General features: G+C 47.8%; 1 protein-coding gene across 1 annotated transcript in view; it reads left to right on the forward strand.

The window, feature by feature from the left end:
• The first annotated feature begins 15,363 nt into the window (after positions 1-15,363).
• Positions 15,364-26,703, forward strand: part of LOC123111018 (uncharacterized) — a 58,983-nt gene continuing 47,643 nt past the window's right edge. The window contains exons 1-3 of the mRNA XM_044531671.1: positions 15,364-15,982; positions 16,067-16,117; positions 16,341-16,413. Of these exons, the coding sequence (XP_044387606.1) occupies positions 15,438-15,982; positions 16,067-16,117; positions 16,341-16,413 (669 nt within the window). The 5' untranslated portion in view covers positions 15,364-15,437. The remainder of the gene's footprint in view (positions 15,983-16,066; positions 16,118-16,340; positions 16,414-26,703) is intronic.

Genomic DNA, 26,703 nt, shown 5'->3' on the forward strand with positions numbered 1-26,703 from the left:
GTTAAAGCTTCAGCTTTGCTTACACGCGACGCAGAGAGCAGTCCGGGATAATCGGTGATAATAGCCACCAACGTGCCGTCGCAACTTGCCTGATAAAATTTCCCGTCGACAAGCTCCACAGATATATCCGGATCTTCTTCAAGTCCGGGGTCGAGGGCCCGGCCAGGATCCTCTGGCTACGAAGAGGGGCTGTTGAACTCTTTCACGGCCTTCCTCAGTTCCTGCTTAGAAATATCAAGGTAAATGATTTTGATGAAGGGCGCAAGAATGGATAGAGTTGGGTAAAGAGTAACGGCTTACCCAGCTTGGGGAGTTGTACATGGAAAATCCATCCCACGGTTTGATACGGAGGAACTCCTCTTCTTCTCCTTTATATAAATCGGACAGCATTCTCGCCAGAGCAGTGGCGGAGTCCGGACCTTTACGACCGCAGCGGGTGGCATCGTCTTCCCCGTTGAAGTGCCACATGGGCTTCCCCGATATTGAAGTGGCTGCACCCCCCGCATTATGCATATTGATATAACCTCGACTATTGTCAGTCCTGATTGGGCCTGTGTCTTTATCCTGCTCATCAGGAAGTGGACTTCTCTGGTATCTTCCTCCTGGGGGCTCCGAGGGTGCCAACTTTGGCGTTTCTTCAGCGGAGCGTTATTAAACTCAGGAAGGCCCGTCCGGATTGGGTCCGAAAGGGGAACTTCATCTCCATAAAACCACTCCGAGGGCCAGTCTTCAGATGCCTTCTTTGGAGTGCCGGACAGGTATCCGGTCTGGCCATATTTTGGCTCCACCCACTTGATATATAGCCCTGATTACGAGGGACGAGGCAGAATAACTTCTTCCATAACTCGAAGTGAGCCTCGCATCCCAGGAATAATTCACAAAGGGCAACGTATCCTGCGATGTGCAGCGTGGAGGCGGGGGTAAAGTTATGCAACTGGAGGCCATAGAACTCCAGGAGCCCGCGTAGGAATGGGTGGATTGGAAACCCTACGCCTCTTAGCAAATATGGGATGAGGCATACTCGCTCCTCCTGAGATGGGTTAGGAGATCTCTCCGCTTGCGCCCCGCTATTGTAGGTGGCTAGTCTGGCTCGGACGGGGACCATGTACGCCGGTGGAAGAAACCCTTGGGTCTGCAACTCTACTAAACGGCTGTGGAGGACAGAACATTTTTCCCAATCACCTGGCTTAGAGCTAAGGGAGCGAGAAGAGGAGTTGCGGCGACCGACCATGATGCAATGGTAATGCTTGCTTAAGGGAAGAAGGTGAGATTTGGATCTGAGGATCCCCGTCTCTTCAAATAGACGGTTTGCCTGCAGGGTTGGGTGGCAAATGTAAAAATGCTCCGGCTCCTCGTATTCGCTCGACACGTGGAGATGGCCTTTATTGAAACATAGAGGCCGAGGAATACAATTGATGGGAAGCTGGACACTGTTCGCTACAACAGGTACTCTAGATTTGGGGGAAGAACCAACCTTGCAATGTCGAAGACAATCTGCGCGCCGGACTCATCGTCATTGAAGCCTGGTTCAGGGGCTACTGAGGGAGTCCTGGATTAGGGGGTATCCGGAGAGCCGGACTGTTGGACTATGAAGATACAAGACTCAAAACTTTGTCCCATGTCCGGATGGCACTCTCCATTGAGTGGAAGACAAGCTTGGTGATTCGGATGTTAGATCTCCTTCTTTGTAACCGAATCTGTGTAACCCTAGCCTCCTCCGGAGTCTATATAAACCAGAGGGTTTGGTCCATAGGACAAGAACAATCAGAATCATAGGCTAGCTTTTAGGGTTTAGCCTCGACGATCTCGTGGTAGATCAACTCTTGTAATACTCAAGATCAATCAAGCAGGAAGTAGGGTATTACCTCTATCGAGACGGCCCGAACCTGGGTAAAACATCGTGTCCCCTGCCTCCTGTTACCATTAACCTTAGATGCATAGTTCGGGACCCCCTACCCGAGATCCGCCGGTTTTGACACCGACACCCGTGCTCACCACCACCCTATCGTCCAGATCCGCCGCAATGGGGTCAGGTGTGTCAGGATGTAACTTCAGATACACTTCGGAGTAGGCCTTCTTCTGTTTGGACGATGGAATAGCTCCTTCAAATACACATCGGTTATCACTATCCACTCTGATGTTACACGATTCTGACGGATAAAACCCCTGTACATCCACTGATCATCTGCCATCCTCTGTTTTTTTGCAAGCCACACAACATAATTAAGGATTCACTTAAATTAATAACATCAAAATTTCATTTTCTACCGCGTTGAATCCACCTACATCTCTAATAGGTAAAGATGGGTCCTAATCCCACACGAGGATGTGTAGATTTAGTACATTCTCCATTCTACCCCGTTCCAAGACAAAATATCGGCAGCACCTCCTCGCTATTCTCCAGATACACGTCTCGGCAAATAGCCGAGAGAATGTGCTCTGGAGAACAATGGCGAGGCGCCGCCGAAATCCTGTCTCAGAACGGGGTAGAACATGGAGAACATACCCAATCTACACACCCTCGGGCTTTCCGTGGAAAACGCTGGACAATCCGAAAGAGCTGCGGTGATAAATATGCAATTGAATGCATATGTATCGATGCAACCCTTTCGGACGGGAGACGCCTAGGTTACGTGAGTTGAATTGAGAATGAAATCTAGTGACACGAAAAAATGGAGGAGATTGACTTGTAGCTCACCCTCGGCTGTAGAGGAAGTAGTCGAACAGCAGAGGGATGCTCAGGGGGACCAATGCGTCGGACAACGATCACTCCGATGAAATGCGACACCACAAAGCCTGCAAATTCCATCGCGACAAAAATTTAGAACATCACAACTCATAGAACATCACAATCATCATCATCATCTCAAAAATCATCGAAGCATAAAAAAAATATCATCATCTATCATCGACATCATCATCTAACAATCATCTATCATCATCATCATCATCTCAAAATGATAGAAGCATAAAAAATCATCATTATCTCTCCTCATCTAACAATCATCATCATCTAAAAAAATCCATATGAACAAGTTATGAACATCACCATTTTTCTCAAATAAGTATTTTTTAGCAAGACCATTAAGTGTCAAAAAATATTTCATCATTGTTTTGTAGCAACACCATCATGATCAAAATACCACCGTGCAAAAAGTATATAATCACACATCACATAACTAGATTGACACTTCAAACTTGAAAAAAAACGCATATTGCTAATAACATCCATTGATCAATATTTTACAAACTAACTACATCTAACAAATATGACATACATTCCATCATCTATGCATTCATCCACCTAAAAATAGTAGCAAAGCACTAAAAAAGGAAGAAAAAACTCACATAGAGGGCCGGCTGGTCGGGTTGGAGGAGAGGGGCGCCAACGGTTGGGGGGACGTTGATGAGCAGCAGCACAGGGAGGGCCGGTTGCTCCAACCGGCCGGGAAGGGGGCGTCGGACCAGCGGCCGGTGTTGAGTCAGCCCTTGCGGGACAGCACGGGGTGGGTTGCTGCGGGCGCGGGCTGTGGTGACACGGGGCGGGCGCGAACAGCGTGGGGACGACAGCGGCACGATGCGGGTGGGTGGGTGGAGACGGGGGCGGTCGCGGACGAGGCGGCGTGGGACGGGGAGGACGTCGGGACAACGCGGGGCGGGGAGGATGTCGGGGCGGCGCGGGACGGGGAGGACGGCGGGGCAGCGCGGGGACAGGCAGGACGGCGACATGGGTCGGGGAGGATGGCGGCGTGGCGCGGGGACGACGGCGGTGCAGCGTGGGTGGGTGGTTGGAGACGAGCGCGCGTGGGTGGAGACACCGGCGGGCGTTGACGGGGGTGGCACGAGGCGGGGAGGATGGCAGCACAGCGCGGGGCGGGGACGATGGTGGCACGGCGCGGGACAGGGACGACGGCGGCACGGCAGCGGTTGGATCGACGCGGGGTAGGGGTCGGGTGCGGTAGGGGGGAAAAGGGAGAGAAATGAGTGGAGGAGGAGGCCCGCCGAGTGGATAAGGTGGCCCTATGCCAACGACTTGGTCGTCGGCATAGGCTAGGCCCACATGTCAATGGAAGCGAGCGGAGTGGATAAGGTGGCCCTATGCCGATGGCCAGGCCGTCGACATAGATTGGAGGCCTATGCCGACGGCAAGGCCGTCGGCATAGATAGAAACCACTTTTTTTGAAAAAAACTGTCCCACCTCGCCCAGGGACAAGCAATATGACCTGTTTAAATAGTTCACTAATTCATATGTTATAAGCTCCGGTATTCATTAGACTTCTGTGAAGAAAACGGACAATAACGGTGAAACTTTCAGTGTCCGGGTAGCCGGCCCATTGCCCGGGAACTGAAGGTTTCACCGTGATAGTCCCTTTTCCATGATGAATACCAGAGTTTTTACATGCGGGTGGTGTGGTGGCATGTCCGAAGAGGCGTCACGCGTTTCTGGGGTGTGGCCCCCCTCACGGACGGCGCAGCCGCCGGCACCTGGAGGGGAAACAGACGCGTCGGGTATTCATGGAGGGGATCTTGTTATGGGTTTGGCACGGATGTTGCTCCAAAGTGTTCCTATGGGCTGACCTAACACAACCGGGGGAAGAGTTCCACTGGAAAAAGCCCGTCCGTGTAAAGTCAAAGGGCTAAATCTCATGGTCAAACACTACAGGGTTAGGCGGGACGGGGGCCTTGAGGGGGTAGCAATGCCACCGCAGCATCGCACTGGGCCCTCATACATCGGGGTGGTGTGGTGGCATGTCCGAAGAGGCGGCACGTGTCTCCGGGGTGTGGCCCCCTTCACGGACGGCGTCGCCGCCGGCACTTGGAGGGGGAAATGGACGCGTCGGATCTACACGGAGGGGATCTTTGTTGTGGGTTTGGCCTGGATGTTGCTCCAAAGTGTTCCTATGGGCTGACCTAACACAACCGCGGCGAGAGTTCCACTGGTCAACACCCGTCCGTGGAAAGTCAAAGGGCTAGACCTCATGGTCAAACGCTACAGGGTTAGGCGGGATGGGTGATGAGGACATCAATACCATTGTTACACCCACAGCCCCTACTGCTACATATACTGGACCAATTACTAGAGCTCGCGCACGCCAATTAAATTATCAGGTACTTTCGTTTCTTGGTAATGATTCTAATGTTCATGAGAATATGATGCTGCCTAAATTGGATACACTTGTTTTGCTTACAAGTGAAGGGCCTAGCTTGGAGAAGGATGGACATTGGAGCAAGAACAAGCATGGAGATGATGCCATGCGCAAGGGGAACCAGAACGGAGTTACAAGTGATGATTTCAGGACTTTGAAGCCACCATAATGGGTGCATGAAGACTTGGACGAAATATACAAGATGCCACTTCGTAAATTTCGTCCCGAGGCTATTCTAGGTGCTGCGTCACCTTATTATTGGGCCAGGCCCATGTAATTTCGAAATACATAAGTATAGGCTATTTTTAGAGTCCGTATGTGTGGGGAAACAAGAGATAGGGTTGATTTCGGACCCCTCCACCAAGGGCCACGAAATTCCCCCCTCTTCCTCCATATATACAGCCCTTAGGGCGCCGTTTAGACTTTGGGTTTTGTTTAGATTAAAAGTTCGCCATAGCTGCAACTTCGCGTACTTCGTTTGTGTTCAACGACCAGACAAATGCGTCACAGAACCCCACCTTGATCAATAAAGCTTTCATCTTATATTCGCAATATCCAGATTGCAATCTCAGTTTCTTGCTTGTTCTTCATTTGCTCGCAGGAAACAGACCCTCGTGGTCAGGTTGATCGTGCTCCGGCGTGGTCAATAACCTCTCGGAGTTGGTTTAGTGATTGCTAAGGCGCGACGTCCACGCACGTTCGTAGTCGGATCGTCAAAGTCGACTGCCACCAAAGCGAAATCCATCATCTCATCGAAAGACGGGACACCTTTGCCTCTATCAAGTGGTATCAGATTTCCAGGTTGCTCGGTGAGATTTTACAGTTTTTCGTAGTTTAGATCGAGTCTGTTCTTCATACCTACAGTCCACGAAAAAGCCAAAAAAAATTTAGGGTTAGTTCATCATATCCGAACCAATCTGAGCCTTTGCATAATCTTTTTAGGGTTTTGATTTGTTGAATTTGCGGTTGCATCGTCGGTCTAGTTGCTGGTCTTAGAGTCTAGTCTTTTAGAGTTTCGAGTTCTGGTCATAAGTTGTCACGCCGCCGCCGCACCAACATCATCGCCCCTGCCATCTACCACCACCGCTCAGAATCCGTATCCATATACCACCACCAATCCGTGTCCATATACCACCACCGATCCATATCCATATACTACCACTGCTACCACCACCGCTGCCATATACCACCACCATATATCCACCACCAATCCGAGTTCCTTGCTTATTAGGTTTGTTTTCGGGATCCATCTAGTTTCCGATTCGTGTTTCCTTGCCGGAGTAGGTTTCGGAAAAAAAACAGCGCAAAAAAAAGAGCAAAAAAAATCCAGAGTGTGCTTTTCCCTTGTTTACGTGCCGCGCCGTGATTTTGTTGGTGTCTAGGCTCGCGTCTCTAGCACAGTCTAGCCTAGGACCAGCACAGTACCGTCGTTGAGCGTTTATTCAACTTTGCATCTCTGAATTGATTATTGCTGACCCTTTTTGCTACCATATTATAAGCCTTCCCAGCTCCACATACATCTACATCGTGCGTTTGACTCTCCCCGGTAATCGCTCTATCCAAGCTTTGAGAGTTTTTGACTACAACGGTTGCCGATCACCGCCTGCTGCTGGTTAAGAACTGGTAAGAATTTGAGATTTGCTTGACGGATTTGTGACACCCACCACCACCTCTTGTTAGTAGTCTGTAGGATCATATTCTTGTGTGTTTCTATTGCTGCTAACCATGCCAGGATCACAAGCCGACGAGACTGACTGGGAGAACATGACGAATAAGGATTTGCATGATAAATTTCAGCAAATGATGAGTGGACAGGTGCAAGATGTGCTAAACAGATTTGAAGAGGCCATGGAGAAGATAGATGGCATGGAGAAGACGTTCGAAACAAAGCTCGATAACAAGTTTAATGAATTGCTCGTGCGTCTTCCACCACCACCACCCGCTGCACCTAACGCACCTCTCCAACAACAACAACAACGACTACCTCCACGTCGCAAAACAGACCTTCGCCGAGCGAGCCGTGTTCCTCTTGCGTTTGGCCAAACTGTTGGTGCTGCTGTTGATACTTCTGTGGCTCCTGCTGCTGATGCGGAGGAGGATGATTATGTGGGAGATTATGAGTATGAGGTTGATCAAAATCAGCACTACGTGCAGCCACCTGCACCACCACCACCAGGTCGACCTCAGGTATATATTCGTAATGGTAGGCCTGCACCACCACCTCAGGTACGAGATGATGTCCATATTCCTAAACTGAAATTGAATATTCCACCATTTGAGGGTAGATATGTTCCTGATATATATCTTACTTGGGAGTTAGAAACTGAACAACGTTTTACATGTTTACAATATCCCGAGGAGAGACAGGTTGCTGCTGATGTTTGTGCTTTCACTAGTTTTGCATGTGTATGGTGGTCTGAACATTGTAGATTATATCCTATTCCCGCTACTTGGGCTGCTTTGAAAACTGCTATGTGTACTCGTTGGGTTCCACCATATTATCAACGTGAATTGCTTCAAAAATTACAGCGCTTAAGACAAGGAAAAAATTTTGTACAAGAATATTATCATGAATTACAAGCTGGCATGATTAGATGTGGTATTGTTGAGGAGAATGAAGCTATGCTTGCACGTTTTCTGGGTGGATTTAATAGAGAGATTCAGACCATTCTAGACTATAAGGAGTATACTAATATCACTCGTTTATTCCATCTTGATTGTAAAGCTGAACGTGAAGTGCAGGATCGACAAGCATTGGCGCGAACTAACTTTTCTGCAGGCCGACCTTCATCATGGACACCGCGTGCATCTTCTACTTCAACTGCACTAGCACCTCAATTAGGTGCCTCCTCCAGTCGTGATACAAGAAAACAGGCACAACCACCATTATCTGCCAAGAGCGCACCTGCTGGGCCTGCACGGAGTTCTTCTTCTTCCATGGCATCAACAGGGCACACAAGTGATATTATTTGTCGTCGTTGTAAGGGAGGAGGTCATTATGTGAGAGAATGCAAATCTCCGCGTGTGATGATTGCTACCGCGGATGGTGGATATGAGTCCACTAGTGACTATGATGAGGAGACTTTGGCTCTTATTACACGTGAAGAACATGGTGGAGATGATTCTGATCATGAGACGCAATACATGGCTCCTGAAGACGCTGACAGGTATGAATGTTTAGTTGCTCAACGTGTTTTGAGTGTGCAGGTCACACAAGCTGAGAAAAATCAGAGGCACAATTTGTTCCATACCAAGGAAGTTGTGAAGGAACGTTCTGTGCGCGTCATCATAGACGGAGGTAGCTGCAACAACTTGGCTAGCATGGAGATGGTGGAGAAGCTTTCTCTCACCACAAGACCACATCCACATCCTTACTACATCCAATGGTTCAACAACAGTGGCAAGGTTAAGGTAACACGTACTGTTCATGTGCATTTTAGTATCTCTACATATGCTGATTATGTTGATTGTGATGTGGTACCTATGCAAGCATGTTCCTTATTACTTGGTAGACCATGGCAATTTGATAAAAATGCTGTACACCATGGTAGAAACAATCATTATACTCTTGTTCATAAGGATAAAAATATTACTTTGCTTCCTATGACTCCTGATTCTATTTTGAAAGATGATATTAATAGAGCTAATAAAGCAAAATAGGAGAAGAATAAGAGTGAAAATCAGATTGTGGCAAAAGAATTTGAGCAACAAATGAAGCCTAATAATAAACCATCTAGTGTTGCTTCTGAAATTAAATTGAAAAGTGCATGTTTATTTGCCACCAAATCTGATATTGATGAGCTAGATTTCAGCAAATCTGTTTGCTATGCTTTTGTGTGCAAAGAGGCATTATTTTCATTCGAGGACGTGCCTTCCTCTTTGCCCCCTGCTGTCACTAACATTATGGAGGAGTTCGCTGACGTCTTTCCACAAGACGTGCCACCGGGATTACCACCCATTCGAGGGATTGAGCATCAAATTGACTTAATTCCCGGTGCATCGCTACCCAACCGTGCACCATACCGTACCAATCCAGAGGAGACGAAGGAGATTATGCGTCAAGTACAGGAGCTGCTCGACAAAGGTTATATACGCGAATCTCTTAGTCCTTGTGCTGTTCCTATTATACTAGTGCCTAAAAAGGATGGTACGTCACGTATGTGTGTTGATTGTAGAGGCATTAATAATATTACTATTCGTTATCGTCATCCTATTCCTAGGCTAGATAATATGCTTGATGAATTGAGTGGCTCTACAATATTCTCCAAAGTTGATTTGCGTAGTGGTTACCATTAAATTCGTATGAAATTGGGTGATGAATGGAAAATAGCATTTAAAACTAAGTTTGGTTTATATGAGTGGTTAGTCATGCCTTTTGGGTTAACTAATGCGCCTAGTACTTTCATGAGACTAATGAACGAAGTTTTACGTGCTTTCATTGGACGATTTGTGGTAGTCTATTTTGATGATATACTAATTTATAGCAAATCTTTGGAAGAACATTTGGAACATTTACGTGTTGTTTTTATTGCTCTACGTGATGCACGTTTGTTTGGTAACCTTGGGAAGTGCACCTTTTGCACCGACCGAGTATCTTTTCTTGGCTATGTTGTTACTCCACAGGGAATTGAAGTTGACGAAGCCAAGATTGAAGCTATTGAGAGTTGGCCGCAGCCCAAAACGGTCACACAAGTGAGGAGTTTTCTTGGCCTCGCTGGATTCTATAGGCGTTTTGTGAGAGATTTCAGCACCATTGCTTCACCTCTCAATGAGCTTACAAAGAAGGATGTGCCTTTTGTTTGCGGTACCGCACAGGAAGAAGCCTTCATGGTATTGAAAGATAAGTTGACACATGCTCCTTTACTCCAACTTCCTGATTTTAATAAGACTTTTGAACTTGAATGTGATGCTAGTGGAATTGGATTAGGAGGTGTGTTATTACAAGATGGCAAACCTGTTGCATACTTTTCTGAAAAATTGAGTGGGCCTAGTCTGAATTATTCTACTTATGATAAAGAATTATATGCTCTTGTTCGGACTTTAGAAACATGGCAACATTATTTGTGGCCCAAAGAATTTGTTATACATTCTGATCATAAATCTTTGAAACATATTAAAAGTCAAGCTAAACTGAATCGTAGACATGCTAAATGGGTTAAATTCATTGAGACTTTCCCTTATGTCATTAAGCACAAGAAGGGTAAAGAAAATGTTATTGCTGATGCATTGTCTCATCGTTATACTATGCTTTCACAACTTGACTTCAAAAAATTTGGTTTGGAGACCATCAAAGATCAATATGTGCATGATGTTGATTTTAAAGATGTATTGCAGAATTGTAAAGAAGGAAGGACATGGAACAAGTTCGTCGTTAATGATGGATTTGTGTTCCGTGCTAACAAGCTATGCATTCCAGCTAGCTCCGTTCGTCTTTTGTTGTTGCAGGAGGCGCATGGAGGAGGACTAATGGGACACTTTGGCGTGAAGAAGACGGAGGACGTACTTGCTACACATTTCTTTTGGCCAAAGATGAGACGGGATGTTGAGCGTTTTATTGCTCGCTGCACTACATGTCAAAAAGCTAAGTCACGACTCAATCCTCATGGTTTATATATGCCTTTGCCTGTACCTAGTGTTCCTTGGGAGGATATATCTATGGACTTTGTTTTAGGTTTACCTAGAACAAAGAAGGGGAGGGATAGCATATTTGTTGTCGTGGATAGATTCTCGAAAATGGCATACTTTATACCATGTCATAAAAGCGATGATGCTGTTAATGTTGCTGATTTGTTCTTTCGTGAAATTATTCGCTTGCATGGTGTGCCAAATACTATTATTTCAAATCGTGATACTAAATTTCTTAGCCACTTTTGGAGATGTTTATGGGCTAAGTTGGGGACTAAACTGCTTTTTAGTACTACTTGTCACCCCCAAACTGATGGACAAACTGAAGTAGTCAATAGAACATTGTCTACTATGCTTAGGGCTGTTTTGAAGAATAATAAGAAAATGTGGGAGGAATGCTTGCCTCATATTGAATTTGCTTATAATCGTTCATTGCATTCTACTACTAAGATGTGCCCTTTTGAAGTTGTGTATGGTTTCCTACCTCGTGCACCTATTGATTTGTTGCCTCTTCCATCTTCGGAGAAGGTTAATTTTGATGCTAAAGAACGTGCTGAATTGATTTTAAAAATGCATGAGTTAACTAAGGAAAACATTGAGCGTACGAATGCTAAATATAAACTTGCTGGAGATAAGGGTAGAAAACATGTTGTGTTTGCACCTGGAGATCTTGTTTGGTTACATTTGCGTAAGGATAGATTTCCTAATTTGCGCAAATCAAAGCTAATGCCACGTGCTGCTGGTCCCTTTAAGGTGTTGGAGAAAGTAAATGATAATGCATATAAACTTGAGCTGCCTGCAGATTTTGGGGTTAGTCCCACTTTTAACATTGCAGATTTGAAGCCTTATTTGGGAGACGAAGATGAGCTTCCGTCGAGGACGACTTCATTTCAAGAAGGGGAGGATGATGAGGACATCAATACCATTGTTACACCCACAGCCCCTACTGCTACATATACTGGACCAATTACTAGAGCTCGCGCACGCCAATTAAATTATCAGGTACTTTCGTTTCTTGGTAATGATTCTAATGTTCATGAGAATACGATGCTGCCTAAATTGGATACACTTGTTTTGCTTACAAGTGAAGGGCCTAGCTTGGAGAAGGATGGACATTGGAGCAAGAACAAGCATGGAGATGATGCCATGCGCAAGGGGAACCAGAACGGAGTTACAAGTGATGATTTCAGGACTTTGAAGCCACCATAATGGGTGCATGAAGCCTTGGACGAAATATACAAGATGCCACTTCATAAATTTTGTCCCGAGGCTATTCTAGGTGCTGCGTCACCTTATTATTGGGCCAGGCCCATGTAATTTCGAAATACATAAGTATAGGCTATTTTTAGAGTCCGTATGTGTGGGGAAACAAGAGATAGGGTTGATTTCGGACCCTCCACCAAGGGCCACGAAATTCCCCCCTCTTCCTCCATATATACAGCCCTTAGGGCGCCGTTTAGACTTTGGGTTTTGTTTAGATTAAAAGTTCGCCATAGCTGCAACTTCGCGTACTTCGTTTGTGTTCAACGACCAGACAAAGGCGTCACAGAACCCCACCTTGATCAATAAAGCTTTCATCTTATATTCGCAATATCCAGATTGCAATCTCAGTTTCTTGCTTGTTCTTCGTTTGCTCGCAGGAAACAGACCCTCGTGGTCAGGTTGATCGTGCTCCGGCGTGGTCAATAACCTCTCGGAGTTGGTTTAGCGATTGCTAAGGCGCGACGTCCACGCACGTTTGTAGTCGGATCGTCAAAGTCGACTGCCACCAAAGCGAAATCCATCATCTCATCGAAAGACGGGACACCTTTGCCTCTATCAACGGGGGACCTGGGCGGGCGTAGCAATGCCACCGGAGCATCGCACCGGGCCCTCATACATGTGGGGTGGTGTGGTGGCATGTCCGAAGAGGCGGCACGCGTCTCCGGGTACCCAGTCCCGTCTAACACTGACACAGACAACCGCCGAGTCTAGCCCTTTGACTTTCACCGGACACAAGTTTGACCGGTGGACCTTTTCACCTGGTTGTCATAGCCCAGCCCATAGCTACACCCCACAACACCGTCCCGGCCCAACCCACCCGAAGATTCCCTCCGTGTCGGCCCGACGTGGCCGTTTCCCGCCTCTGTGACACGGCGACAACGACGCCCGTGAGGGTGGCACACCCTGGAGCCGCGTCTTGGTGCCTGCGCCTGCCACCACGCTTCCACAACCGTAGGAGGTCCCACCACAACACCTGGCGGCATTGCTACCCCCCACAAGTACCCCGTCCCATCTAACCCTGACACAGACCACCGTCGGGTCTAGCCCTTTGACTTTCGCCGGACGGGGTTTGACCGGTGGACCTTGTCACCTGGTTGTCATAGACCAGCCCATAGCTACACCCCCAACACCATCCCGGCCCAACCCACCCCAAGATTCCCTCCGTGTCGACCCGACGTGGCCGTTTCCCGTGACACAGTGGCAGCAACGCCCGTGAGGGGGGGCACACCCCGGAGTCGCGTGTCGGGTGCCTGTGCCTGCCACCACGCTTCCACAACCGTAGGAGGGGCCACCGCGACACCGGGCGGCATTGCTACCCCCCACAGGCCCCGTCCCGTCTAACCCAAACACAGACGACCGCCGGGTCTAGCCCTTTGACTATCGCCGGACGGGGTTTGACCGATGGACCTTTTCACCTGGTTGTCATGGCCCAGCCCATAGCTACACCTCCCAACACCGTTCCGGCCCAACCCACCCCAAGATTCCCTCCGCGTCGACCCGACTTGGCCGTTTTCCCCCTCCGTGACACGGCGGCAGCAACACCCATGAGGGGGGCACACCCCGAAGCCGCGTGCTGGGTGCCTACGCCTGCCACCACGCTTCCACTAGCGTAGGAGGGCCCACCGCAACACCTGGCGGCATGGCTACCCCCCACAGGTATCCCGTCCCGTCTAACCCTGACACAGACGACCGCCGGGTTTAGCCCTTTGACTTTCGCCGGACGGGGTTTGACCGGTGGACCTTTTCACCATGTTGTCATAGCCCAGGCCATAGCTACACCCCCCCAACACCGTCCCGGCCCAACCCACCCCAAGATTCCCTCCGTGTCGGCCCGACATGGCCGTTTCCCCCCTTTGTGACACGGCGGTAGTGACGCCCGTGAGGGGTCACACCCCGGAGCCGCGTGTCGGGTGCCTGCGCCTGCTACCTCGCTTCCATAACCATAGGAGGGCCCACCGCAACACCTGGCGGCATTGCTACCCCCACAGGTACCCCGTCCTGTCTATCCCTAACACAGACGACCGCCGGGTCTAGCCCTTTGACTTTCGTCGGACGGGGTTTGACCGGTGGACCTTTTCACCTGGTTGTTATAGCCCAGCCCATAGCTACACCCCAACACCGTCCTGTCCTAACCCACCCCAAGATTCCCTCCGTGTCAGCCCGACGTGGTCGTTTCCCCCCTCCGTGACACGACGGCAGCGATGCCCGTGAGGGGGGCACACCCCGGAGCCGCGTGCTGGGTGCCTGCACCTGCCACCACGCTTCCACAACCTTAGAGGGCCCATCACAACACCTGGCGGCATTGCTACCCCCCCCCCATAGGTACCCCGACCTGTCAACCTCTCCGTGACACGACCGAAGCAAGGCCCGTGTCGGGGTGGGGGGCAATCGATATATGTTTTCTGTACATAAGGCACATTTAAGTTAATGAAATTAGTTTTGCAAAAAAAAATAATAAAAATTAAAAATTAAAAATAAATAAAATATTAAAATATTATTAGAAATATATGCCTAAGACAAAGCCGTCGGCATAGCTACCGCCACGGAACGGTTGAGCCCTGGATCGATGATGTGGCGTAGGGCGGGGAACGATGACGTGGCAAGATCCATGGGCCAGGCCTGTGCCGACGGCAAGGCCGTCGGCATAGACATGGCACCCCGCGGACCATGGCCACGAACTTCCCTTTGTCAACGATGGCCACGAAACGGTAGAGCCCTGGATCGATGACGTGGCGTAGGGCGGGGATCGATGACGTGGCAAGATCCATGGGCCAGGACTATGCCGACGGCACCCCACGGACCGGCGGGCGACGCGGATCGATGACGTGGGCATAGCTATGCTGACGGTGCCGACGGCCACCGTTAGCCCGTCGGTGTAGCCTGACGCCGTCAAACGTCCGTCGCCGCCTGGGTAGCCGGGCCCACGTGCTACGCCGACGGCCTCCTCTATGCCGACGGCGGCCGTAGGCATATTTCTCGCGACACCGACGGCTGAGATATGCCGACGAGGGCCGTCGGCACAGATGGATATACGCTGACGACTTTTCTACGCCGACGGCTTGAGCTGGGACGTCAGCATCGTCAGTTATTCTGATAGTGTAATAAACTATTCATCATCATGCCACGCCGCTAGTGGCATGTGATGATGTCAGCATGCTAAAGAAATGAAAAAATATTCCATCTTCTAGTACATCCATCTAGTACAGAGTCCAAAGTTGGACCCTGTACACACACCGTTGACAGCTCACCTTACCCCGCACCAGACCCAGGGTTTATGTTATGTACACTGGCCTTCTCAACCTACATGAAACGCAGATGCTTTCCCCTTTGAACATTCTCCTCCTTCCATAATGTCGGCCGCGATGCTGCGCAACTTCAAAAGAGAGGAGAAGGTATGAGAGGATGGTGACGTTCCTCCGGCCGCTCCCTCACGCCCATGGACCGACCGCCGTCGACGTTCGCATCCGGAGAAGCCACCGCCTCCATTCGCCGTCGTCGTTGCTCCCCTGCCGCTGCGGCTGCCTCACGCCCATGGCAGAGGACCCCTCGCACCCCCACCAGCCAACAAGGAAGGACGACACTGTCCCGACCTCACAACAGCAACCAGAGCAGCAGCTGCCGCCAGCGCCATCTCCGCCGCCGCGCGACGTCCAGGAACCAAGTACGACCAGTAGCAGCTGCGGTGACACCAGTTCCTGGCTGCAGCTCGGTACCGGACAGTCGGCTTCATCGTCTTTGCGCGGGAAACGGACAAGAAACGACTATGAAGCTGGACCCTCGTCGTCCATACAACCGGACGCTTCGCCGTCGCTGTCAGAGCTAGGGCTGTCTCTGTTCCCAGCTGGTTCTTGGTCGCCGTCGGTGGCGGCGGGTTCAGTGGTGGTGGCGGCACCTCCTCTAGCGCAGGAGGCCGGCACATGGTTCGTGCTCCAGGCGGCGCATAACCAGTGAGTACGCCACGTGCTGCGATCTTGTGCATTTGCCAATGTGGGTAGTTAGCTCATGTACTGGTTGCCGTTGATCCAATGCAGGAGAAGGGAGCCGCCATTGCCGCAGGTGCACAGGAGCTACTTGAGGGTTAGGTAGGTTAGCTCCTAAACTTGCCTTAATGTTTTTACTAATACAAATTACCATGCATGCATGGTCCATCCGCATCGATCTTTTAACTTGGATCAAAGTCATTAACGACAAATAAATGGATTAATGATGGATTCTTGGTTGGGTTAATTAGGAAAAATTATTGGTACATTTGACCCATTAGATATTGACTTCCTTTGGTGTGCGCTCTTGTTGCACGGCCAGTAGAGACGGGCGGATGACAGTTAGAGTAGTGATGGGGTACCTGGTTAGCAAGCTGGGTCTTGAGGACAATTCACAGGTATGCCATATAGCATCCGTCTCCTTTCCTTGCAATTTGTCTGCACTCTTTCTTTGTGCTTAATTTCTGTTTTATATGTGCCCTTGAAGTGCAGAACAGTGATATTTTCATAGTTTCTACTCGGATTTTCGTTTGGATATGATTCACTGAAGTTTGCTTTATTAATTGAGCTGACTAGTCCCATGAGCTCCCAAACAAACGAAATGGTTCTAATCGTTCAGCCATTACAGGATCCGAAAGAAACCATTTAGCCAAAACTAATACATATAACATACTCCTACATTAATTATTCAAGTACGAGTGTACCACATTCAAGCTAGTGACCGAAACGGGTGTCGGTGTATCCAAACAAGCCCTCAAGAAAAAGAAATACCGCCCTGCACTGGATATTTTGTCTCTTTTTTGGTACTCCGTATTATATTTATATTTTGTGTAAAATAGAGAGAATGCTAGAGAAAAAGTTAGGAGGAAAGACTGGCAGGGGACGCTAGAGAGTAGCTAGGGAAACCTAGCAGTGCATCCATGTTGCTACAGATCTAATCTTGCATGTTATGGTAGTTTAAAGTGGCAGCGCACAAAATTGGTAGGTGAAAGGAGCTTTGGAGCTACGGACAGTAGTTTAGACGTCGGGATTCCCAAGGGTCTTTGTTGCTGTTGTAGGTGACGGGTGCCAGTCCATGCGTTACATCATGGCGCCACCCCATGATTAAGCTCTCTCTCTCTCTCTCTCGTGAATGCTTTTGTGACTGCTGGTAGCTGCACGCCTGCTTATGACTTGCTAATATATTTGGTGTACACATGATCTCCTCAATTTAGTTGTGTCTACCCTGGACATGTACCTGAACAATAGGAAATGGCATGCCCTGCAAAGAAAGAAAAAAAAAGCGGCACCACCGCCATAACTGGGTGTATATTTTAGAGGCCTTCCGTGGGAGGGAAAAACTTTGGAGTGGTTGCAAGGTGTCGTATTAGCAAAGATCTAGGGTTTATGTGTGTATTGTGAGTGCTGGTGAGTTTTAACTTCTCATCAATTTTGCCTAGAGCCGAATGACCCAAGAAGCCAATTATGTGGAGTAAACTATTATTTAGATGATCCACCTAAATCACTAAAATAACTTTTAATTTCAGATAATATGGTTATAACAAAATCTGGCTTGAACTCTATATACTTGTGTTGAGCTCCCTCTTTGCCTTTCTGCGATTACAAGTCAGAGGCACACGTGCATGCGCCACGCAGGCGCAAACCGACCACACACACTCATTATGCATAACTTCGTTTTGTGAGGGGACGGAATGCATGCTACACCTCATGCAGAAATTTAAATAGAAGGAAGTTTGTGAGGGGTATTGAGTTTACTTCAAGATATTACTGTCCCAAAAAGAGGGTATGTCTCACCTAATTCGATGGAAGTAATGCATCATCCCGCACTGTGGCGGTGGACGAATTTTTTTTTAAGGTGAGGCCAAGTCTTAGGCGAAGATTATTTCTTTAAAAACCAAAAGAGTCAATACACGATAACAATGCACACTAAAAACGAATGACCAAATACAATGAAAATGTCAACATATTTTAATAGAAAAACAACCTATAAACACACCAACAACTATCGATGCCGCCCCTCGTCAGACTCCGTGCCATTGCGCCATTGCTCGCTTTCGCCGCTAGCTGCGCCTCGGCGTAGCACTGCAGTCTACATCCTGAGCGGCAGTTCCCAGCCGCCTCACTTGCTCGACCCTCACTGGCCGTTGTCGACCATCGTCTGTCTCGTCGTGGTCAGCCGCCACCGTGCTAACCAGTGTTGTTGTGTCTGCGTGCGTGCTTTTTTTCTTCGTCTTTTGTGAGCAAAGTGCGTGTGTTTTTTGTTTCTTTCTTTTTTTTAGCAAAGTGGGCGACTGGCATATCGGTCTGGGTTGGGCGCTGGGCGTTCGTGCTGTGCGTGTGCGTCAACGACGAGTTTGGTAGCTGGCTGCTGGATCGGTTCTGCTTTGAACCAGGACGCCAACATCCACATCCTTCGCGCACTAACAACTCCACTGCAACCAACTCGATGGGTTCATATCCGAAAAATAGGGCTATTAGACCCGTGTTTCATTCCCAGTATGAATTATTTAAAAAAAGGAAACGTAAACTAAAGAATTCACGATTTTTTAAAAAGTTCATTTATTTAAAAAAAGAATTCATGAAATTAAAACAGTTCACCAGATTTTGAAAAAAGTTCATGTATTTGAAAAATGTTCATCGATTTTGATAAAAAAAAGTTCACGAATTTAAAGAAAGTTCATGGATTTGAAAAAAGTTCATCGATTTTGATAAAAAGTCCACTAATTTAGAGAAATTTCACCAGATTTTGAAAAAAGTTCATCGATTTTGATAAAAAAAAGATCACGAATTTGAACAAAGTTCACCGAATTTTGGATATAAGTTCATCGATTCTGCTAAATAAGTTCACGCATTTTGGAAAATAAAAGAAACAGAAAATTGGAAGAAGAAGGAAAAAGGAAAGAGGAAAGAAAAAAAAAGGAAAATAAGAAAAGACCAAAAGAAGAAATATGATGTATAGAATCACGCCAGGTTGGTTGTCTAATTGGCTAGCGGAGCTAAGAATTAACTAGAGGTCGCGGGATCGCCTTTTGGCAGTTTGAAACCAAGAAAAAAAAACGTAAACGGGCCGGCCCATAGCATGGGGTGGGGGGGGGGGGGGCGTTTGTGCCGATGCCTTTATCTGGCGCAACGGGCGCCGAATAGGATTTGGCCCTAGGCTGTGTAGCTAGTCGAGATAGCACGTATATATGCATAGGTATAAAAGGAAAACTGGACCAAATCAAGGTGTGGTGGCTGCCACACCTTGCCCACCGGAGTCCTCCGCCACTGAGCAGATCACCACACTATACTTGTGCTTCCGACATGCCTGCCTGGCCGGTAATTTTTTCTTTTCTTTTCTACGTCAACTAGTATTTTTTTAGAAATATGCATGTAACTTTATTCAAATAGATAACCATTACAAAACAATGCCCTGGATCCAAGATCGAGGAAATTGCTATGTAATTCCTAAAACTAAGAATTACAATAAAACATGTGATAATAATTTTTAAAAGACGAAGTTATCCCAAGCCTTCAACAGAAACACCACAATTAAACCGGAGTAGCTACACTGCCACTTATACACCTGCACGAATTTGATTATAGATAAAGGTTTCAGATAGGCCTTTGAGTTGCCCATCCAAAGAGAAATGATGGACGGACTTCGACCTAGATGGTCCCCAAGATCTACAGGCTTTCTAACTGCAAGATCTTCACCATAATTCTAAGTAAAGAGTACTCTAGCTTCACAAAAGAAGCGAACCAGTAAAAGCACCCAAGCCACATTGATAAAAACTCAATTGATCGGTGCTTTATGGGCAAATGCCTAAACCCTGCAAGAGCGGTTGCATTGAACCCATAGCAAGAACATCGCTACAGCTCCATGCTGTCGCCCGAAAAAGCAACGCGGCAGCAGGGGAAGAACTTGATAACCTTTATTTTCACTAACATCACGTCCAGCGCTCGCATGTTTTCATTAAGACCACAAAAACTCATCATAAGAATATTGCTAAAATAAAACATACCAGCAACGGAGCTTCCCCCCAGTCACAACTCCAAAGCAGTGGTTGTGGCAAGGGGGTCTGGGTAGATTTAGCAATTGTTGGGCTTCTTTTCTCCTAGAAACCCTAATGGTCTCTAGAGCTAGCTCACTTCAGTCAGTCGCCCGAGTTGAGATGACGTGCATCTAGGCTACAACAAGCAAATAAAAATAGTACCTCTATTTGGTTATTTTTGACCTTGTCGTTTGTACTCAATGTGCGTGGGTGTGTTTAGTTGCGATCATCATAGCCACGCAAAAATTCAAGTGTGTATTCATTTGCCTATATCCCTTCATACGACATTATGAATTAATAAATCACCTTTTGTTGGGAGAAAAGTTGATTAGGGCATCACCAATCGGACTGGGTAAATTTAGCCCCAACTTGTTCACAGATATGTCCAGACACGTCCGTGTATAGTGTAGCACCCCAGATCGGCACTATGTAGATCTAACATCCTTCCGTATACTTTGCATAATAATGATTCTAAGGCTCCACCTTCAGATAATGGACACGTCGAAACATGCACGCCATGTGTTGGAACAGTCAGTATCACAACATGAATAATCAAAATAGTCCGCAACAATGACAACATACACAACAACAACTCTGGAGAGTCAAATTGAACGAATGAATACAATATGAGCTTTTCGACCAAGATACAACTTATACAACAGAAGCCAATATAACGTAGACAGTTAAAGAAGCCTTAAAAAGGATCAAATAAAAGTGAAGAGCACCCATATACCTACCCAGACCATTGTCTATGGGATAACCAGCTAACGAAGCGCATTAATAAATCTGCTTCCTGAATTACTGCCGGCTGGATGATGGTCATCACCAAGGGAAAAGAGTATATTAAGAAAAGCGAGTACTCACTTATACTTAAAAGATTATGCAAACCTAAATTAAACAAGGTGAGTACTCGTTTCTACTTTCATGACTTATGTAGACCTACGCTATTGTATGAGCATGTTTCAAAGGAAGGGGTAAAGGGGGTTAGCGGCAAGCACTAAGCATTTTACAGAGACACGCTACAACTTGCATCTATTAAAAATAAGATTAGAGAGTGCATAAATAGTAAAGGAATGTGCCACCACTACTCTATTTACATACCTACTGCAAACATACATTACCTTGTCTTCCCCCTCGCATCTCCCACGAGTAAAAATGCAAGCCACTCACAGGGATGAATTTTTTTAATTATTAAGGTTTAATTTGGCTCGACGCTGACTATGATCCCGAGTGGGAGAGCCCCCGCGTGACGAGGAACCTCGGTCCCTAAGCGAGTTTGTCCCCTTTTGATGAGGAAATACTAAATGAATCTCTAAGAGGCCCTAGACATGACGAGGCTCATCTGAGGCTTCTTAGGTCAGCACATAAGGTGACCATCGACAACAATCGGTTGCCTGGGAGAATTCAGGACCCCGAATATCACTGGCAGCAAGTCCTCTAATATGAGGAGAACCTGAAGGATTATCACGAGTGGAGAGAGGCCAAGAAGTCACTAGTAGAGCATGATCGAAACCTAATGAAGTCTATGGATGTTGTTGCGGACCACAACATGGTTTTTAAAACATTTGTGGGCATAGAATCTGCACCCTGGTGCAGTAGATCAACGGGCCTATCATGTCGACAGGCGGGCTAACAAAAGCAAGCATGCTCCAAAAGCGGTGGACCATCACACTAAGATCCACACTGAGACATTTCATCATGTCGGCAGCTCGGCTTCCCGGCGTAGGGAAAAGTCGAGCTCATGTCCAAAGGAGAAGATCCCAAGATCACTCTAGGATGAGGCTCCGCGAACAATCTACCAGTCCAAGTGCTATGCACGTCATTCGAGCAAGTAGTTCGACTTCATGAGGAGGCCAGCAAACATGATAAATCAATAGGCATAAACGATGCGCGTCGCACCATTGACGCGCTTCGAGGATCTAGAGGACCGCCTGCGCTATGTCCTACGTGATTCTCGGATTGAATAGTTTCCCATCCCTTCCGGCCGAGCTTTAAAATAAAAAATCATGACAAATATGACGACACCCCGGGTTCCATAGTTAGGATTGCTGACTATATCCTAGAGGTCCCAATGGCACATGTTAGTGACTACCAACACTGAAGCACATGTCCCTCATGCTCAAAGGGTTAGCTCCGTCTTGGTTGCACACTCTCTAGACGACTCAATTGATAGTCGGGCAGACCTTTAGGCTGTATTCATGGAAAATTTGTGGGGTACGTATGTTCGATATGCGGATGCCAGTGACCTAGATAGCATGAGGCAAGAAAAAATGAATCAATACATAGTTACTGGACCCGGGTTGTCAAGAATCAAAAAATGAAATTGTTGAGTGCACGACGCCGAGGCCATACCCGCATTCAAGCATGGTATAGATGACAAGTTCTTCGCAAGGGGCCTCAGTCACTACAAGCACAGGATCATGCATGAGCTCATGGAAATGAAGACCATATTTTGCTTCGGTGAAGACACGTGGCTAGCGAATAAGAAGGGCCAACATAACAATACCAAGCTGTTTGAGGTAAAGGATGGGAATGGAAGGTCACACCGAAACCATCAGAACAAGCGCCAAGGTGGCAGTAATGTTGAGGTTGGTGAGGTTAACGCTGAATTCAACAACCAAGGAAGAAGTGGCAGGAAGAAGACACTCCAAGGAAGGAAAGGTGACGGAGGCCCCTTTGCCTAGAAAAGATCCTGGACTAGCCTTGTGATATCCACCCAGGAAGACAAACCGGCCCGCCACCCACATTAACCAGAATTGATGGGTCCATAGGCAGGCCATAAAGATCGGAAGCAGCAAGCCCAACAAGCCTGTCCCCATGGTGACAACGGGGGCACGCAGCATCCCGAGCAGGGCAATGGCGGCCAGAAGCAATTCCCACCGGAGGTAAAGAATGTGATCATAATGTACACATCCCTTGTCTCCAAAAAGGATAGAAAGCATGCTCTTCCTGAGGTCTATACTGTGGAGTGAGGAGAACCGAAACATACCCCATGGTTGGACATCCCGATCACTTTTGATCGCCGAGACCATCCGACTAGCATCCGCCACGACGAACTGCTACACTAGTCCTAGACCCAATTGTGGACAGTTTTCACCTCACTAGTCTGCTTATGGATGGTGGCGGCATTTTAAATCGCATCTATGATGTGACGCTTAGAGATGCAGTTCGACTCATGCACATCGAGCTCGGCAAGACTAGGTTCAAGGGTATTATCCCTGGCATGGAGGCTTGGTGCACCGACAAGGTCACACTCTATGTGCTGTTCGTTGCCCCGGATAACTATTTGCTAGAGCCATCTAGCTCCGACATAGTACCTTTCTGAGTGGCTATCATGCCCTCATACGTCGGACCGTGTTTACACAGTTTCATGTCAACCTCACTACACGTACATGAAGTTGAAGATGTCAGGCCCAAAAGGCATCATTACAATCTCTGGCAGTGCTGAACTGTCCCTAAGGACCAAGGAGCAGAAAGTGGCCTTCATGACCGAGGCAGAAGCTAAATCTTTGGCAGGTAAGGGTTCATCCGAAAAGAAGGCAAAAGTAAGAAAATATGACATCATCCTCACCAAATGCTCAAAGCTGATGTTAATCTAGCTCGGCGACAACATCGTCAAACCTAAGGCACGCCCTATGAATTCTTCCAAGATGACTTCAATGGGAACCAACCCAATCCTCAATAGGATCTTGTCAGATCCAAACAAGCCATGAGTAAGTGCCTTAAAGATCAATCCCTAGAGCATTTCCCTCCTACATTATTTTTTTCACTTAGCTCTATTTATCTTTATCTTAGCTTATATTATTGTTTAACTCAATCCCAGACATTATAGTATGAATAAAATAAAGTTTGATACCCCTAGTTTGGGGTATCTTATATCTTCTTGTTGTGCCTTTATTTGATTTAGTAATCATGCTCAATAATTTACCCCATTTTGATTTCGACCGAGTTGTTCGAATTATTCCACTGGTCCAAACTTGGGGGTAGTTAAAGCCCTTACTTACAATCGAGTAGTTTTCCTGCCTATGTGTGACGCCCCCGATTCAATCGTACACTAATCATGCACGCAAATGTGTACGATCAAGATCAAGGACTCACGGGAAGATATCACAACACAACTCTACAAATAAAATAAGTCATACAAGCATCATAATACAAGCCAGGGGCCTCGAGGGCTCGAATACAAGTGCTCGATCATAGACGAGTCAGCGGAAGCAACAATATCTGAGTACAGACATAAGTTAAACAAGTTTGCCTTAAGAAGGCTAGCACAAACTGGGATACAGATCGAAAGAGGCGTAGGCCTCCTGCCTGGGATCCTCCTAAACTACTCCAGGTCGTCGTCAGCGGGTAGCACGTAGTAGTAGGCACCTCCGGTGTAGTAGGGGTCGTCGTCGACGGTGGCGTCTGGCTCCTGGACTCCAGCATCTGGTTGCGACAACCAGAAAGAAAGGAAAGGGGAAAAAGGGGGGAGAAAGCAACCGTGAGTACTCATCCAAAGTACTCGCAAGCAAGGAACTACACTACATATGCATGGGTATATGTGTAAGGAGGCCATATCAGTGGACTGAACTGCAGAATGCCAGAATAAGAGGGGGATAACTAATCATGTCGAAGACTACGCTTCTGGTAGCCTCCGTCTTGCAGCATATAGAAGAGAGTAGATTGTAGTCCTCCAAGTAGCATCTCCAAGTAGCATCTCTAGTAGCATCGCATAGCATAATCCTACCCGGCGATCCTCTCATCGTCGCCCTGCGGAAAAGCGATCACCGGGTTGTATCTGGCACTTGGAAGGGTGTGTTTTATTAAGTATCCGGTTCTAGTTGTCATAAGATCAAGGTACAACTCCAAGTCGTCCTGTTACCGAAGATCACGGCTATTCGAATAGATTAACTTCCCTGCAGGGGTGCACCACATAGCCCAACACGCTCGATCCCATTTGGCCGGACACACTTTCCTGGGTCATGCCCGGCCTCGGAAGATCAACACGTCGCAGCCCCACCTAGGCAAAACAGAGAGGCCAGCACGCCGGTCTAAACCTAAGCGCGCAGGGGTCTGGGCCCATCGCCCTGAGCACACCTGCACGTTGCGTGGGCGGCCGAAAGCAGACCTAGCCTAGTGGCGTTCCAGTCCAATTCGGCGCGCGCCGCTCCGTCGCTGACGTCTGAAGTGCTTCGGCTGATACCACGACGTCGGGATACCCATAACTACTCCCGCGTAGATGGTTAGTGCGTATAGGCTCGTAGCCGACTCAGATCAAATACCAAGATCTCGTTAAGCGTGTTAAGTATCCGCGAACGCCGAACAGGGCCAGGCCCACCTGTCTCCTAGGTGGTCTCAACCTGCCCTGTCGCTCCGCCACAAAGTAACCGTCGGGGACCGTCGGGAACCCAGGCCCACCTCTACCGGGATGGAACCACCTGCCCCTTCAGCCCCCAACTCCGAACAGTATCACAGGTAATGTAACAGTGTATAGTATATAGTATATGCCCGTGATCACCTCCCGAAGTGATCACAGCCCAGTAGTATAGCATGGCAGACGGACAAGAGTGTAGGGCCACTGATGGAACACTAGCATCCTATACTAAGCATTTAGGATTGCGGGTAAGGTATCAATGACGGTAGCAACAATGACAGGCTATGCATCAGAATAGGATTAACGAAAAGCAGTAACATGCTACACTACTCTAATGCAAGCAGTATAGAGGAGAATAGGCGATATCTGGTGATCAAAGGGGGGGCTTGCCTGGTTGCTCTGGCAAGAGAGAGGGGTCGTCAACTCCGTAGTCGAACTGGGCAGCAGCAGCGTTGGTCTCGTAGTCTACCGGAGAGAAGAGGGGGAAGAAATAATGAATACAGAGCAAACAAAGCATCACAGGTCAACAAGCAGAGCTAGACGTGTTCTAGCGCGGTATGAGGTGGTACTGGTTAAGGGGGGAATCATCCGGGAAAGTATTCCCGGTGTTTCGTGTTTTCGGGCAGAGGAGCCGGAGGGGGAAAGTTGCGGGTTCGATAGGTTAGGGGGGTGTGGCGGACGAACGGACTGCGTATCCGGATTCGTCTCGTTGTTTAGAGCAACTTTCATATATAAAACTTTTTCATCCGAGATACGGTTTATTTTATATTAATTTTTGAAGTTTTATTAATATTCTGCAATTCCTGGAATTCTTTTTAATTTAAAAATGTTAAATACATAACTGCTATGGGTACACGTAAGTGTACCCAGCAGTGTGTGGGTGTCTATGATAGGTGGGACCTGTTGACTGCTGAGTCACCAGTCAACAGTCCCAGTTGACTGGTCAAAGCGGGCCAGTGGGGCCCAGGTGTCATACTTACCGTTTTAACACATTCTTAAAAAAAAGATATTTAGAGGTGGGGGCTACCTGTCATTGGGTCACATTATTTTAACAAATGGATTTAATTAGTTTTTATTAGTGGTGGGTCTCGGTTGTTAGCAACAGATTAGTGGGGAAGGGGGATTAAGCCCTAAACTAATCAGGGGCTGGCCCGACTCGGTGGTGGCTCTTGCCAGCCGCGGCTGGACTTGGCCAGCGCCGCCACCGGCGAGCAGGGTAGGCGGCATGGAGGCCTGAGGCGGGCGCGTCGGACGGAGCTGGGGCGGGCGCGCCGGACGGAGCCAGGGCGGACGACGCG

Source organism: Triticum aestivum, chromosome 5B (genome assembly GCF_018294505.1).
Source record: "Triticum aestivum cultivar Chinese Spring chromosome 5B, IWGSC CS RefSeq v2.1, whole genome shotgun sequence".
In the NCBI taxonomy this organism is placed as follows: Eukaryota; Viridiplantae; Streptophyta; class Magnoliopsida; order Poales; family Poaceae; genus Triticum; species Triticum aestivum.